Here is a 16,842-nt window from a genome sequence, read left to right on the forward strand (position 1 = left end):
TTGGTTTCAGCCACTGGTCAGTTCAGGGAAGACTTGAGTGTTAATTTATTTCCCACTCTCTGCAGAAGCCCACATTACACTATATTATGTCTTAAGAACAAAGTTTCAAAGTAGAATGTAAACAAGGACATTGTCACAAACAGGTGTAGTTTAGAATCCAATTTTTCCCCCTTGGTCTCTATAGTGTTAATAATGTTCTCAGGAAGGTGGCCTCCTTCCTTTTACAGAGAATCTCTTAATTTTGGCTCCCCAAAAGCAGATCCTGAGTGAAGAATTTGGGTACTAGTAGTTTCCTTGGGAGTTTATCCCAGAAAATACAGTGGGGGAGTAGGGAAATGAGAGAGGTAGGGAAACCAATAAAAAATGAGTGGGTTACCACTGAGGACACTAATTGGGGGCCTTCTGCAGGACTCTACAGAATGTATCTCAGAAATACTCCAGGGGCTGGAGATTTAGCTCAGCAGCATAAGCGCCTGCCTTGCAAGCAGGCAGTCGTGAGTTCGATTCCCGGTACCAATAAAAAGGAAAAACCAAAAAAAAAAAAAAAATACCCCAGTTAATGGCAGGGAAACACAGATATTTATCCTCCAACTTTGTCCCTCTGTTGATGGGGTTTTCTGAGCTAATTTAGTGATTGCATTAACTTGTCCTGAATGCCAGCTGAGAGCTCCTTCAGGGTGCCAGGGAATTCTTTCATGAAGAGAGACCCATGAGATTGGAAGGCAGCTGCCTGAAGCATCCTCAAGTGTGAGCTGAGAACAGGTGCGTGAGGCCCTGACTGCATTAGACACAGGACATTTGTGGTCCAAAGTGGTCGCTCTTTAACTGACTAACTGGGCTAAGAAAATCATCCAAGCAAAGCCAATAAAAGATTTCTGAAGATAAGTGAGGTACATAGGACTCCAAACAATCATAACCAAAATAAATCTATACCCAGACATATAATAATTAATATTCTAGAAATTCATCATAAAAATAGAATACTAAAAACTGTTAGAGAAAAGATACAACTAACCTATCAAGGAAAGCCTATTAAAATCACAGAAGACTTCTCAGCACAAACCCTCCAATCAAGATGAGCTTGGAACGAAGTATTTCAAGCCCTGAAAAAAACCCAACTTTTAACCCAGACTGATGTACCCTGAAAAATTTTCTCGGAAAATTAACGGAGAAGCTGGGGATTTAGCTCAGGTGCATAAGCACTTGTCCCGCAAGCACGAGGTCATGAGTTAGGTCCCTAGTAAAAAAAAGTGGAGAAATAAGATACTTTCATGACTAAGAACAGCTGAAGAAAATCATGTCCACTACACTAACCCTAGAAAGAGTACTGAAAGACATACTAAAGAGACAAAAATGACTACAATTCCCAGTACAATAACAGAAAGAAACCAACAGACAGGGCAAACAATTAAACAAAAGGGAAAAGTGGAAACCAACAACAGGAAAATAACATGACAAAGTTAAGACAGTACATATCAGTTATATCCATCAATGTAAATGACCTCAATTCACCAATTAAAAGAAATAGGAAGGGGTTGGGGGTTTAGCTCAGCAGCATAAGCGCTTGCCTTGCAAACAGGCAGTCGTGAGTTCGATCCCCGGTACTGATTTAAAAAAAAAAAAGAACGAAAAAGAAAAAGATTAAAAACTTACCAACAAAGAAAAGCCCAGGTCCTGATGGATTCACAGCTAAATCCTACAAGAAACTTGGAGAAGATTTAATGCCAATACTTCTCAAACTCTTCAATGAAATTGCAAGGCAAGCAATTTTTCCTAACTCATTTCTGGAGGCAAGTATTACTCTGATACCAAAACCAGAGAAAGACCCAACTAAAAAGGAGAACTATGGGCCAGTTTCTCTAATGAATATCAATGCAAAAATTCTCAATAAAATACTGGCAAATAGAATGCAGCAAATCATCAAAAAGATCATATATCATGACCAAGTGAGATTTATCCCAGGAATGCAGAGATAGTTTAACATATGCAAATGAATAAATATACCACATCAACAGAGCCAAACACAAAAATCACATGATCATCTCAATAGACACAGAAAAAGCTTTTGATAAGGTCCAACACCTATTCATGATAAAAAAAACCCAACCTACAGAAACTTAGAATAGATGGTATCTAGCTCAATCTGATAAAAGCCATCTATGACAAACTAACAGCCAACATTATACTAAATGGACAAAAACTGAAAGCTTTCACTCTAAAATCAGGAACAAGACAAGGATATCCATTGTCTCCACTCCTATTCAATATAGTTCTGGAAATGTTAGCTAAAGCAATCAGACAAGAGAGAAAAATAAAAGGAGTAAGCATAGGAAATGAGGTTGTTAAATTATCACTATGTGCAGATGACGTGATACTCTACATAGAAGACCCCCAAAACTCCATCAAAAGACTACTAGAGTAAATAAGCAAATTCAGTAGTACAGCTGGGTACAAAGTCAACACTCAAAAATCAGTAGCATTCCTGCACACAAACAACAAACTCACTGAGAAAATTATGGAAATAACACCTTTCACAACAGTACCCCCAAAAATGAAATACTTAGGAATCAACCTAACCAAGGATATAAAAGACTTATACATTGAAAACTATAATACTCTTTTTAAAAAAAAAAGGAGATTGAAGAGAATATCAGAAAATGGAAGATATCCCTTGCTTTTGGTTAGGAACAACCAACACTGTGGAAATGGCCATACTCCTAAAACTGTTATACAGATTTAATGCAATCCCAATCAAAATAACATTAACATATCTTACAGATCTAGAGAAGACATTCCTAAAATTCATTAGAGACCTAGAATAGCAAAGGCAATCCTGGGCAGCAAAGGCAAGGCAGGAGGCATCACAATCCCTGACTTGAAGTTATACTACAAAACTACAGTGATAAAATCAGCATGGTACTGGCAAAAACAAAACAAACAAAAAACACCTGAGGATCAGTGGAACAGATTATAAGATGTAGACACAACTACAAAGATACTCTGCCACCTTATCTTTGACAAAGGGGCTAAATATGTTCACTGGAAGAAAGACAGCTTCTTTAGTAAATGGTGATGGAAAAATTGGCTCTACTCAGGCTGCAGACCTTTGTCTGTTACAGTGCATTAAAGTCAAAATTGCCTAGCAAATTCAAGGTCATGAATTCAATTCCTGGCACCAAACAAACAAACAAAACAAAACCAATAAAAACTAAATTAAAGTCAAAATGCATCAAAGATCTAAATATTAAAATAGAAACACAATCTACCGGAAGACAAGGTAGGTGGAAATCTCAAAGACATAGAAGTAGGCAAAGAGTTCATGAACAAAATGCAAACTGCATGGGAAGTACTTTAAGGAATCGATAACCGGGATCTCATTTATTAAAGACTTTGGCATTCAAAAGAAATCACCAGCAGAGTGAAAAGAAAACCCATAGAATGGGAAAGAATTTTAGCCAGGTGTCCCTCAGACAAAAGACTTATAACTAGAACATATAAAGAATTGAAAAACATCAAAACCCCCAAATTCAAAGACCCTCTTCAGAAATGGGCATCTGAGATGAACATGTACTTCTCAGATGAAGAAATATAAATGGCAAATAAATACATGAAGATGAAATTAAAACAACACTGAGATCTCACTCCAGAAAGAATGGCTGACATCAAGAAATCAACTAGTAACGAATGTTGGCAAAGCTGTGGGGGAAAAGGAGCACTCCTCCACTGTTGGTGGGAGTGCAGACTGGTACAGCCACTATGGAAATTAGTGTGGAGATTCCTCAAAAAGCTGGGTTGGAAGTTTCATTCAATCCAGCTATTCTGCTTCTGGGTATTTTCCCAGAAAAACTGAAAATGTCACAGTACAGTGATATATGTGCACCTATGCTTATAGCAGCACAATTTGTAATAGCTAAATCTTAGAAACAGCCCAAATACCCATCAACTGCAATGGATTAAAAATAAGTGATGTTTTTATTCAATGGAATATTACTCAGCTATAAAAAGGATAATCTTGAGACTTTTATAAATAAATGGAGGCAACTTGAGACAATAGTCATAAGTGAAATAAAAACTCACATGTATAAATATTGTATTGTCTCTCTAGTGTAAAAAACTAAAAATAAAAAACTAAAAGAGCAACAACATCCAAAATGTACAACAGATATTCTAATAATGAAAGGGAAAGAAAGTGCTCAAAAGGACAGAACTACTGGGTTAGGGGAAAGGAGAAAAGAAAGAAAGGAAAAGATTATATTTATGTAGGTATGCATATACAAATGTATATATTTATATGTATGCAAGATAGAGAATTACACTATTGATCTCTGTTAGCTATTCAAAAAGAACAGTTTGTGCTATCATTTTGACTGTGATCATTTTTTGTGCCTAGATCTTATAACCTGAACAACTACTTCTAAGATAACAGTATGCAATATGTTAATTAGTGTTAATTTCCTATATTTTTGAAATGCTGTATCATTTCTATCCTTTTTTCTGTTTTGCTTTAAAAAAAGATTTCTGAGATTTGATACACTGATGCTTTTTCTGGGAGCCAGAGGTCTGAAGCAGACTGGATCCTTTTATAGCCATCTTCCCTAGCTTCTGGGCAGAAACTATCAGAATCAGCTAATTAGCTTGAGTGTATTGGAGTGCTATTCAGGTGACAGGTATGGGCAGGGGATAAGAATCTGGGACGGGGGGGGGTAATAAAAAAATTTTAAAAAAAAGACTGTGGGACAGGAATGAGAAAGTCTGCAAAGGTGAAGGCAGGGAGCTAGCTCGTGGGCCTTCCCTACATACACCGTCTTCAGGTAAGAAGGGAATAAAGGGTCGGACCAGCTGTGCCTGTTTTGTGTGCCACGATGAGAAGCCGACTCCCACGGGGGACCCTGGGGCTCCACCCAGACTAGGGTTACCCTGACAGGTAGGTGCAAATTTTAGCTACAGCTACCAGTAACTTTTCCCATCACTGACTTGTGAAAATAATAATTTAAAAACAACTCATATATTAAATGACACTCTGCCTAGCATGGATTCCACTGACCTTTCTTTTGGTATCAGTTTCTGTCCTCCAAAGGATCATTTACTCATTTATGGTCACACAAACCTAAACCTGTAATGACATTTCAACTAAACATATGCATGTGTAAGGTAAAAACTGATCAAATATGAATAAATCCCCTAGTAATGATATTACAGTAATTCAGTGTACTGGTTTTAATAATTATGGTGCCGTTATACACTGCATTATCATTAGGAGAGGCTCTCAGAAGGGTATGTGAGAATGCCCTGTGTTATTTTTGCAACTTCTATGCAAGTCTAAAATTATAATATTTTTTTTTTGTCTTTTTCCTTTTTATCGGTACTGGAGATTGAACTCACGACTGCCTGCTTGCAAGGCAGGCGCTTATGCCGCTAAGCTAAACCCCCAGCCCCCTAAAATTATTTTAATAAAACGTTTTTTTAAAAATCTAAGGGATCGGGGCTGGGGATTTAGCTCAGTGGCATAAGTGCCTGCCTTGCAAGCAGACAGTTGTGAGTTTGATCCCCAGTACCAGTAAAAAGGAAAAAGACACACACACACACACACACAAATCTAAGGGATCCTGGCAAACATGAGATCATGAGTTCTATCCCTGGTACCAAAACAAAGCAAAACAAAAAATCTAAGGGAGGGCTGGGCATGGTGGTGCACACAAGTAAACCTAGCCCTCAGGAGGCTGAAGCAAGAGGATTTCTGTGTGTTTGAGATCTGCCAGGGCTACACAATGATTTCAAGGTAAGCCAGAGCTGCATAGTAAAACCCTGTCTCAAAAAGGCAAAAAAATAAAATAAAAAAATCTAAGGGAGCTGGGTGTGGTAGAGGCTGAGGCAGGAAGACTGCTGCTAATTCAAGGCCAGCTAGTCTATAAAGTGAGTTCAAGGCCACCTTGAAATGAATAGTGAAACCTTGTCTCAGAAAGACAAAAAACAAAAACAAAAACAACCTAAGGGAGGCCTGTGTTGTGGTGCACATCTGTTAATTCTAGCACTGGGAGGTTGATGCAGGAGGACTGTGAGTTTGAGGCCAGCCTGGGCTACAGAGTGAGACCCTATTTCAAAAAACAAAACAAAATGAAAATCCAAGGGAAGAAATCCTTGTAAAACTGACCATATTATCCTAAATTATAAAGCTTTTTATGATGTTCAAGCCAGTTAAAAGGCTGGGCGTGGTGGTCATGCCCATGTTGCTGGTAAGGTAGGAGGATCGTAAATTCCAGCTCAGTCTGGGCCACTGAGACCACACAGCAAGCTTGTCTCAAAAATCAACAGATAAATAAAGGCCAAGCATGAAAGCTTGATCCCCAGTAACACACACACACACACACACACACACACACACACACACACACACACACAGAGTCACAGTATGCAGTTAGAAGCAGGTTATTTAGAGCAAGAGAAGGAATAGTAATTCAGGTGGTATGGTAGGGCTTCTGGAGTTGTTAGCAACGTCCTCATCCAGGTCAAAAAGTAGAACATTCATTCTGTGAGCATTCATTCTGTGTGAGTTAACTGACGTATATGTTGATTGTGCTTCTTTCTCCATTTGTCTGCTATACTTTGTGGTTAAAAAGTTAAAGATAGAGCAGAAAACGTAGGATGTTGTCTACAGAATGCCTTAAACATCCTTTCTACACTCATCTTCACAAACATTGGTCACCAGGTTAGATGGAGTTACAGTGCCCATCCTAAGGGCAGGTGGGGTGGTGTGAGTACGACATGGGCAGGGACAGAAGTTGTCTTCTGAGACACAGGCGTGTGCCACCATGCCCAGCCTGCTGGTGTAAACGATGCCGTACCACGTATCAGCTGTATCACACTTTTAAATGCCATTTCAGTATTTCCCGTAAGCCAGTGCCTTCTTCTGCATTGTTATAATTAAGGACCCTGGGGAAACAGCACAAGCTGCTCAGTGGGGCAGTCATGTATGTAGCACCAGCAGCTCAAGCTGGCAAGAACAACAGGGACCAGATCAGAGCTACCAGGCAGCTGACGTGGATCATGGCCGCCTGAGGACCATGTTATAGCTCAGTCACTTGTCTCCAGTTGTCCTTGAGAGCCAGTTCCTGGCAATTCCAGTCCTCACTGTTGTTATGGTTTGGATGAAATATGTCCCCCAAAAGGCTCACACGTTCAGAGGAAGGACTGCATGTGTTTGGATCATGGGATGCTACTCTTCTTGTGATTAGTTTATTTATTAATGTATAGTGCAACAGTTGGTTAGGAAGTGAGGCCAAGTCAAAGGGAAGTCTTGGGGCTGTGCCTCATACCGGGCCCCTCTGGCTGCCATGAGGTGAGTGCGTTTCCTTTGTCACCTTCTCCACCATGATGTTCTGCCTCATCTCAGCCCAAAAAGAACAGAGCCAAGTGACCTTGGACTGAGCCTCTGAAGCCATGAGCCAAAATAAACCTTTCTTCCTTTAAACTGTTATTCTCAGGTATTTTGTCATAGTGACAGAAAGTTGAGTAACATAATTTTGTAACATTATTTGTAACTGAATTATAATTATTCTCCTATATGGCTGTCCCAACTTTCTACATTTGTCCCAATCTTTTACTAATTTACCTTAAAAAGTAGCCTCTAGACTTTTATTATGAAAAATTATTTTACAAAATAAAGGGCATGAGCATTATACTCAGCTATCGCTCAGCCTCATTCCAATTTCTTAAGCATTTATTGATGAGAGAATATTTATACAAATGTGATCGTTACCTGTATACTTCTCTTACCCTTATTTTTCTGTACAGATTTCTCACTTTGAGTTCATCCGTTTTTCATAGTAGGTGGCTGTAAAGTCGTTCACCTTAATTATCTGTTAAGCCTTTTGGCTTAACTGATTTTGACATTTACAGCAAGCAGTTCCTTTGTACCCATCTCTAACAAGTTAATAGGCATCATTTATTTTATTTCTTCCTCAAAGCTGCAACTTCACTGTTTTCCCCAGCTTTGTCAAAACTGGATTCATGAACTAAAGCTTATGATGTATGGGTCCTCCCAAGTAATTTCTTGCTAAATTTAAACACAATTTTTTTTTTGTTTCTGAAGACAAAAGTCACAGTATGTAGTTAAGGCTGTCCTTAAACTGACTATGTAGCTTAGGCTGGCCTCAAACTTGTAGTGATCCTCCTGCCTCTGCCTCCCAAGTGCTGGGGTTACAACGATGCACAATGCCTGGCCACATGGACTCTTTATGCCATGTTTCATAAGTTTTATATTGTTCATTTATCAAGAGATCTTTTCATTTCATTATATTTCAGTTATTTCATTCACTGGTGGCTGAAAACAAACTTCAGGCTATAATTCACAGTTGGACAGCAAACTACACATTTCACCCTTAGTACAGTAACATGAAAAGTACAAATTTTAACTTCACCCTGTTCATCTGAATCTAGCCTCCCTGCCTACACATGAAGGCTCCTCTCCTTGCAGTACAGCACTCACACCACCTACACTACAGAATTCTTTTCCTCTGGCCCAACAGGATGACCCCACTCAAAACAGGTGGACTTTTTTGAGAAGGATCTTGCTCTGCAGTTCAGGCTGGCCTCCATCTCAGTCAGCCTTCTGCCTGCCGGCCTGTACCACCATGCCTTGTTTTACTAACACGGAGATATGCAAAATCCTTAGCTATTTCTTTACTATTTATGCCACATACAGCTGCTACTGAATGTTTTGGAACCTTGATGGATTAAGGATCAGGTAAAAGGATCTGGGAACAAATTAGGCTTTCCAACTGTATTTTATGCAAACAATTCCTCCTTAACGCTTTTAAATTCCTTACATACGCTTTTAAAGCTACAGCCAGGCTGGGGATGTAGCTCAGTAATACAGTACTTTCCTAGTATGTATGAGGCTCCGGGCTCAATTTCTACAACCACAGCAACAAAAACTAAGATAATGCGTAAAGCGCATTCCTTTATCTATAGGGCCTACGATCTCGTCACCAGCCGCAAACCAGCAGAGGGCGCTCATTCCCTGTCGGTCCAGTTTCCAACAGCGACTTAGAAAATACAAATTAAACTTGATTTTGACACTCAGGAAGTCTTTCACATTTACTGCACAAATATTTGCCGAGAATCGACTCTGCTGCCAGTCCCAGAGCCAGGCTCTACAGCCGCAGCCTGGTTCAGAGCCCGACAAAGACTGAAGAGCAGAGAGGCGGGACCAGACTCCTGGGTTCTGGGTTCGCGAGTCTCACGCCGGCCTCGAGCCCTGGCAATTCACTCAGGGATCTAAAGCTGCCTCGGTTTGGTTCGGGACTGCACTCGTCGCTGGAGCGGGGATCCTTGCCTGGGCGGCGCAGTAGACCCAGCTCTCCCTGAGGCCTTCTGCGGCTCCGGGGTGTTCACGTCCATCGCAAAGACCGGGGACCGCGGGAACTACCCGCTTCCGGATTAAAACCCGCGGGCTTTTCCTGTTCAGGATGCCTAGAGTTCTCGTACGAATTCTCGCGAGAGTTCCCAGGGCTCGCGAGAAGTTTGCTTCTAGTCCAGGAATTGGAAGCCAGAGTGGATGAGGGTGGTCGCTAGTCGCCCATCTGGTTGGGGCACCTTGCATAAAGTTGCGTCTGCACAGCTCAAAAGCCCCTAAGGGCTAGTCTTGGCTGCGTTCTGCGGTCCGAGCCCCCGGGGCAGAGCCTGGCAGTGCCTCCTTGCACTGGCTGCGGTGGAGGCGGGCTGGCGGGTGCGACCCCTGGGATGCGGCTCCCTCCCAGCTCGCAGTGCCACGGTGGCGCGGGGGGAGGGGCGGCCCTCCGCGGCGCGCAGCCCAGACCTGCGGCCCCGGCCGGGGACGCGGCCTACTCCCCAACCCCGGTCGCCCGCGGATGCGGCACCTGTCGGGCGTGGGAGGAGGGGAAGATGGCTGCGCCCCGGGGAGAAACTGGGTGTGGCTGGCTCGGGGCGGCGGCCTTGGCCTGTGGGGGACCCTGCCATCCAGCAGCGCCCCGGCAGCGGTGCAGACTGGGCGGCACCGGAGCACCTCCTCCATCCCTCCAGGCCGCTGCTGTGGTCTCCCTCGAGGCCGGACGGGGTGGGGCACGCCTGGCAGCCTGGGTCCCCGAACTCCCCCACGCGGCCCCAATCTGCACACTCCTCCTCTCCCGCCTCTGGTGTTGGGTTACGGGTCCCCTGCGCCAGCCCAGAAGAAAGGGCCTGGGGAGGATCCCTGGAGGCTGCATAAATTGGCGTTTCAGAGCCCGGGGAAAGGGGATACGACTGTGGGGGACAGGAGAGGGCGACGGAGCTGCCTTTGAGTCCCAAGTCCGCGCTCACTTAGGTCCACAGTAGGGAGCAGAGGTGCTCGGCCTAGCCCGTGGAGCCCTCTGCTGGCTTCCCCCGCTTGTCGGCCCTTTCGTCGGTGAGTCCTGGGCCCTGGACGACCCACAGAGCCACCCCATCCCCGCCCAGTCCTTTCACAGCCTCTTAACTCCTGTAACTGCCCACTTCCCCAGCTGTGGGTACAGGAGCACCCAGGCTGTATGGCATGTGAATATGTACTCGTGTGTGTGTGTGTGTGTGTGTGTGTGTGTGTGTGTGTGTGTAAGAGAGAAGCTGGAGCCTTGGGACCCCTGCCCCTCCAGGAAGCCTGATTCATTGACTGGCATAGCTAGGGACCCCTAGGGCTTCCTGTTTTAGGGGGTCTTCCTGGCTCCTAGGTAGCAGGGGTGGGGGCAGTGCTGGATCTAATCCGGTGCCAAGAGCAGTGAGGTCTGTGTTTCTGCACAGACCTTGTTTCTGACCTCTCGGCCCCGTTTCCCTCCGGCAGTGTGCGATGCCCCAGGTGCATGCAGGGCTCCCAGCCATCCGTGCCACGGCGGCCTCTACTCGGCCCCTGATGTTGCTCCTGCTGGGGTTGTGGACACTGGCTCCCGCCCGCGCCAAGCCACCCCCTGCTCCCGACCCTCTGCGGCGCGGCTGGCAGCGACTCCTCGCGGAGGGCGAGGCCTGCGCCCCCTGTCGACCGGGAGAGTGCGCCACGCCTCGGGGCTGCCTGGCGGGCCGGGTGCGAGATGCTTGCGGCTGCTGTTGGGAGTGCGCCAACCTCGAGGGTCAGCTCTGCGACCTGGACCCCAGCGCCCACTTCTACGGGCGCTGCGGCGAGCAGCTGGAGTGCCGGCTGGACGTGGGTGATGCCCTGAGCCGTGGGGAAGTACCGGAGCCGCGGTGCGCCTGCAGAACCCAGCGCCCGCTCTGCGGGTCGGACGGCCGCACCTACGCCCAGATTTGCCGCTTGCGGGAGGCAGCCCGAGCTCAGCCTGACGTCAACCTCACCGTTGCACACCCGGGCCCCTGTGAATCGGGTACGCTCAGCACGGGCCCCACTCTTAGGACAGGGGCTCCCAAACCCCCAGGCGATGATCTCTGACTGATAGTGGAGCACTGACGAGGTCGGCAAGGTGGTCTGATGTCCCTTGGGGACCTGCTCTTCTTCAGTTCCTCAGATGCTGCCCCTCAGCCCCACGCTGCGGCCCTGAGCTTGGTCTGTCGGTTCTTCCCAGAGCCGCTGGATCTGGCCAATGGCTGGCTCAAAGTGGGGAGATTCCTCAGTCATTGCCCAGATCGCTGGAGCCCAGTCAGCTGGACGGTCTGCTGAGAGATCAAGTTTCATTTGGGCAAAATCTTAGAGCCATTTGTTGACCAGCCCCCTCCCCCCACCACGTTTGGGGATTACAGAAAAGGGCGGCAGCATTTTCACTCTCCCTGCCCTCATGCCTGAGGAACAGGGTCCATTTCAGCCCCCAGTTTTCTTTGGCAACTTATAACGTTCACGTTTTGAGGTCTGGCTTGGCTGAGGCTGCTGAAGAAAACAAATGTGCCAGCAATTTCCCCCAGTCTTCCAGGCTTCCGTGGACGCCTAATTTCAGGTTTTCTGCTTGGCTCTGTGTCCCAGCCTCCCTCTGCCTGCCTGCAGGGCTGGAGGTGGAGGGAGCGCTCTGCAGGCCTTGGGGAACTGGGCTAGGGTAGAAAAGGAGGGCGGTGTTGGTTACTGGCACAACAAGAAAACCCTTCCCCTCTCCGGGTGGAGTGAGGACAGGAGGGCAGTCAGGGACAGTGTCTGCCAAGATCAGGTATGGCACTGCATACTTGTTTGTACATGTTCTTTGCATGTGCCATGTACACACATGTGTGCATGTACATCCCATATCTTTTTTTTTTTTTTACATCCTTGTATCTTGTGGGTATCCTTGTGTGTGCCTGCATCTATGTCTATGTGTCTGTGTGTGTGCCATGTTCGGGAATTTATATTCACCTCAGCATAAAATGTGTTCCCATAAGCATCTCCAGTCACTCCTGTTCTCAGACCTCTCACCCCTCCCCTAGAGCCCCAGATCCTGTCACAGCCCCATGACGTTTGGAATGTGACAGGACAGGATGTGATCTTTGGCTGTGAGGTGTTTGCCTATCCCATGGCCTCCATCGAGTGGAGGAAGGATGGCTTGGACATCCAGCTGCCAGGGGACGACCCCCACATCTCTGTGCAGGTAGGTGCAGGGGCCAGCCTGTGGGCCAGCCTAGGGCTCTAAGGAATTACCCTACGGACTCAACATCTTGCTTCAGTTTAGGGGTGGACCCCAGAGGTTCGAGGTCACCAGCTGGCTGCAGATCCAGGCTGTGCGACCCAGTGATGAGGGTACCTACCGCTGTCTTGCCCGAAATGCTCTGGGTCAAGTTGAGGCTCCTGCTACCCTGACTGTACTCACACCAGGTAAGGGGAACACTGAGCCCTGGGGTTTGGGAGGATGGTGCAGGGTGAGGACGCCCCAGAGTGTAAGAAATGTGTACACAGGTAGGTGCACACTGAAGCACAACCTTCCATAGACTATTTTCTCTGCTGTGATGGTGTTTGCAGAGCAGCTGAACTCCACTGGCATGCCCCAGCAGCAGTCCCTGAGCCTAGCACCTGAGGAGGAGGCCGGAAATGAAGAAAGCGAGGATTACTACTAGGTCCAGCGCTCCAGCCCACAGGGTGGAAGAGTATTCTCTTGGAAGGGGCAAGCAGGGCCACTTCATGGGTTGTTTTGATGCTCCTAGGAGAGTGATCATGCTGGTGTAGTAGGGAAGACACAGGCTGAACAATGGCAGGGAGAGGAGAAGAAAGGAGAGGGGGTGGGATGCCAAAGGGCCTGTGCATAAGAAGATCTGGCTCAGAAGATCTCCAGCACAGGCCAGCTAGCTAGAAGGCAGCAGCTGCCAGCAGGCCCTGGATGGAGTCTGACCACTGCTTGCAAAGAGGTTCAGACTCCAGGATGCCCCCTTGTGTTCCTCAGCTCTTCCTCAGCCCTGCGCAGCCAGTCTTCTCAGCTGCCCTTCCCCACAGCCTCTCTTCCTCCTGCTATCTTCCTGGTAAGCAACTTTGGCATGGCCTCAGGTTAGCCTTCCTCAGAACTCATCTTCTAGTTTTCCTTCTCATCCCAGGCCTACTTACAACATCCTAACTGCAATTCTTCTTGCTGCTCACCATCTGCTCTGTAAGAACACAGCAGAGTTTAGTTCAGTGCAGGAAGGGGCTGCTCCTGCTTCCGTCTTATTCTGCTATGTAGTGGACCCCACACAAGACAGGCACAGTAGGCACCAATAAAGATGAATAAACCAAGCACACAGCTGCAGACTTGCAGGAGTGAAAGTGAAGCCCAGCACCCTGGGGAGGCCTGTGTGTGGAATTCCTGCTTTCTGGATGGGGCCTGTGGCCCTGTGTTAGGCCCCCTGGGGCTGGTGGAGATGGGAGTCCCAGGCCCCTATGCAGTGCACTCTGTCTCCTCTCTGGGCATAGTTGGGTGGGCCCCAATAGCAAACCTAAGGAGATGGAGGGGAGAGGTTGGACACATGCCCTGCGCCAGCTCCCACAGGAAGCTGCCCACTTCCTCGTGAAACCACAGCCCTGGAGAGCCTATTTCCATCTGTCCCGCATGTGACCTGACCTTGTGACGGTGGCTCCCCACATTTCTCCTTACCAAAGGGGGAGTAACAGTGTGAGTTAACGGGCCTCCCATGCCCAGGGCCTGCCCCAGGCTGGCGCCACTTCGGGGCCAGGGGAGGTAGGAGGACTGGGGGCCTGTGACTCCGTGTCTGAATTGTCCTTTGGGAAACGGGCACGTGGTCCTAAACCCTAACCTCCTCAGGCTTAGTCACCCCTCCCGCTGTTGAGCTCAGTCGGCCAGAGGCTGCTTCTGCCCGTCAACCCAGACTGGAGCCCTGCGGCCCCAGGAGTAGCCCCAGGAGCTGCACGCCACGCGGCGGCGGCGGCGGTTTGAGTCCTTGGGGCAAACTCCTAGTCGACCTTGGGAGCAAGAACTCGGTTGCGGTTGGGGTTGGAGTAGGAGTGCTAGGGTTTGGGTGTGTTCCGCGTTGGAGCCAAGCGAAGGTTAACTAGGCCTGGGCGCAGGGGATGCAGGTCTGGGGCCTGGCAACCCACCTGCGTAACCGAGGCTTCTCGCCGCCCAGGTCCTAGCGCTTGAGATCGTGACCCTTGTCCCCGGAACCTGTACGCCTCGGAACCTGTACTCCTCGATCGTGTTTGCAAGTTCTCAGGTGTTTTCCAAGCAGCCTCCTTGCGGCCTCAATTTCCCCTCTGCTGGCTCTGCCGCACCGCAGCGGGAGGAGCTTCTGCCGCCCGATCCCGCCTGCACCGCAGCGGACGGGCTTTAATAACGTCGCTGCAAAGTGACACGCGATTTATTATTAAAGTAATGCGGGCGCGGGGACGGGAAAGGTTTAATAAACGCGCCGAGATACCGAGTATTATTCACCGCAAATAAATGAGAGCTCGGCGGCGTTTTAATAAATAATTTCCTGCTGCTCCCTCGGGGGAGAGGGGCGGACGAGGCGGCGGCTGCCAGAACTCGACCCTAGCTCCCGCCTTCGCTCTGGGCCTTCGCGTGGGGGGGGGTTCTAGAAAAGCCCACCCAAGAGAAGCCCCTTCGGCAGGGGCAGGGAGAGGTCGTTCACGCCCCCCCCCCCGTTCCACCTCCACCTCGGGGTCTTGGGTGGTTTGTTCGTGATGCCCAAGTCTGCAGCCTTCTGGCTCAGATGAGTCCACACCCCATCAAGTGGCAGACAGGTTGGGAACCAGTTCCTCCCAGCTGAGCCCCACCACCAGATGGGAACCAGCTCCTCCCAGCTGGGCTCCCCAAAGACGGGAACCAGCAGCCCCTCGGCCCTTAGGTTTTCCAAAGCCCACAGACGGACCCTTCCGCCCATCCCACGGCTGGCTGGCCGGACAGGTCATGGTCTTTTCTCGGTGTAGGACAGGCTGTGAGGGACGAGATAAGGGGCCCTGACCCCGGCTCTGGCACCCTCGAATGCTTCAGCCGCGCCGGCCGGAATCGACACCATCCAGGGTTAGCCCAGCGGGGTATAGAGGCCCAGACAGATCCTCAAGGGGGCGGGGAGGGGCAGCGCCTGCAGCAGAACCCTGGATGCCCAAGAAAACGACCCTGACTTCAGAGTAGCCAAAACCGCAGACTTTGGGGACCGAGGACACTCGGGGTGGTGGGTAGGGCGAGTGCCCGTGTCCACCTGACTCCGCAGAAATTATGCCCTAGCCAAAGAAGGGTCTCTGGCAAGCCAGAAAGTACCGAGGTGGGGAAAGAGTGCCATCTGGTGGACATTTCTGGTAGTGGCAGGCTGGGCGGGCCAGGATCTTTGTGAGTTTGTACTTGATTGAAAAAATCGGTGTAGGAGAGGTTCGATTTCTGTTCATTTTAGTGCATGTGAACGTGCATTAGATATATGATAAACATCCACATATGATGTCTAAAGTGATGTCTATGACATGTGTACAGTGATTAGACGTATGTTTAGCTGTAATATATGTGTGTGTGTCACAGTATATATGCATGTGTAGGCACGTTGGTGGCATGTATGTGTTTGTATGTGTGTATGCAGAATTGTGTATGTGAACGTATCATTATATTTGTGTATATATGCATTTATTTGTCAGTATGTAATTTTAAAGAGGGTATAACAAAACAGAACAAAACAGATCATAAGAAAACAATTTAAGAAACACAGATTTCAAAGCAAGACTACCGGAAATCTTCACTGTTTATCATATTGTCTCTTGTTTTCTTCCAAATAGTTGTCGAATATACATTCTTTCATTATGTGTCATACAAATATTTGTTATAGGGCTATTTTAGGGCCAGGGCTACATCATGGAAAAGTTTGTCCCTGACTCTTGGGTTTACATTTCAGTGTAGGCTGTGCATGTGAGCATGTATATATACAGGGTTGGCAGAGTCAGACCCAACACCTGACCCCCAAAACTGAAAGGACTCAGTTTTAGTCCATGGTCACCTGGTCCAGGGCAGAACAGCAAGCAGAGGGGCCTCGTGGCAGAAAGCTGCTCACAACATGCGCTGGGGAGCAGAGAAAAGGGCAAAACTGAGGACAGAAATCTGCCCTTCCTGGTCATGTCTGCAGTGACCAGCTCTTCTCACCAGGCTACCTCCTAAAGGAGAGTCAGCCATAAGCCCTCTGATTGGATCGCCTTCCAAAAGATCCCTATTGTAGTCAGCGTTTTCAAGGAGAATAAGACAATATAGGACACAAAATTTATAGTATTATTTTATAATGGTCACCCAAAGAGTTAAATACAAAAGAAAGAATGCAGAAAATCTGTCCACACACTAAGACCCAAAGAATCAGGGTGAGGACCTGGATCCCACAGCAACATCCTGCATGAGTCCAGCTGAATTCCTAGAGCCCGTGACAATGCCCCTCCCCCCCAATAAATCCAACTGGAGGCCTAGAACCCACGACAGTGTCTCATGCTTCACTGATCTGTGCTGGGAAGGC

The 16,842-nt window shown here is 47.8% G+C and overlaps 1 protein-coding gene across 2 annotated transcripts; it reads left to right on the forward strand.

Annotated features, from left to right (window-relative positions):
- The first annotated feature begins 9,087 nt into the window (after positions 1 to 9,087).
- Kazald1 (Kazal type serine peptidase inhibitor domain 1) lies at positions 9,088 to 13,644 on the forward strand. 2 transcript variants are annotated; one of them, XR_010045966.1, is made up of 5 exons: positions 9,088 to 10,402; positions 10,811 to 11,345; positions 12,367 to 12,527; positions 12,609 to 12,751; positions 12,896 to 13,644. XR_010045966.1 is itself a non-coding variant. In XM_003475028.5 (5 exons), the coding sequence occupies exons 2-5, from the start codon at positions 10,817 to 10,819 to the stop codon at positions 12,988 to 12,990; spliced, it is 933 nt and encodes a 310-aa protein (XP_003475076.2). In that variant the 5' UTR covers positions 9,091 to 10,402; positions 10,811 to 10,816; the 3' UTR covers positions 12,991 to 13,644. The 2 variants fall into 2 exon arrangements, 1 of the variants encoding a protein (XP_003475076.2); XM_003475028.5 differs by having other exon boundaries at positions 9,091 to 10,402; positions 12,604 to 12,751.
- Positions 13,645 to 16,842: the final 3,198 nt, after the last annotated feature.

Source organism: Cavia porcellus, unplaced genomic scaffold, assembly GCF_034190915.1.
Source record: "Cavia porcellus strain 051 isolate PalLab524CR breed Dunkin Hartley unplaced genomic scaffold, mCavPor4.1 scaffold_2, whole genome shotgun sequence".
Lineage (NCBI taxonomy): Eukaryota > Metazoa > Chordata > Mammalia > Rodentia > Caviidae > Cavia > Cavia porcellus.

Coding starts and splice junctions, on each gene's coding strand:
- Kazald1 (XM_003475028.5), top strand. CDS start 10,817: ATGCCCCAGGTGCATGCAGGGCTCCCAGCCATCCGTGCCACGGCGGCC. Junction 12,528..12,603: donor ACCCCCACATCTCTGTGCAG/GTAGGTGCAGGG, acceptor ATCTTGCTTCAG/TTTAGGGGTGGACCCCAGAG. Junction 12,752..12,895: donor CCTGACTGTACTCACACCAG/GTAAGGGGAACA, acceptor TGGTGTTTGCAG/AGCAGCTGAACTCCACTGGC.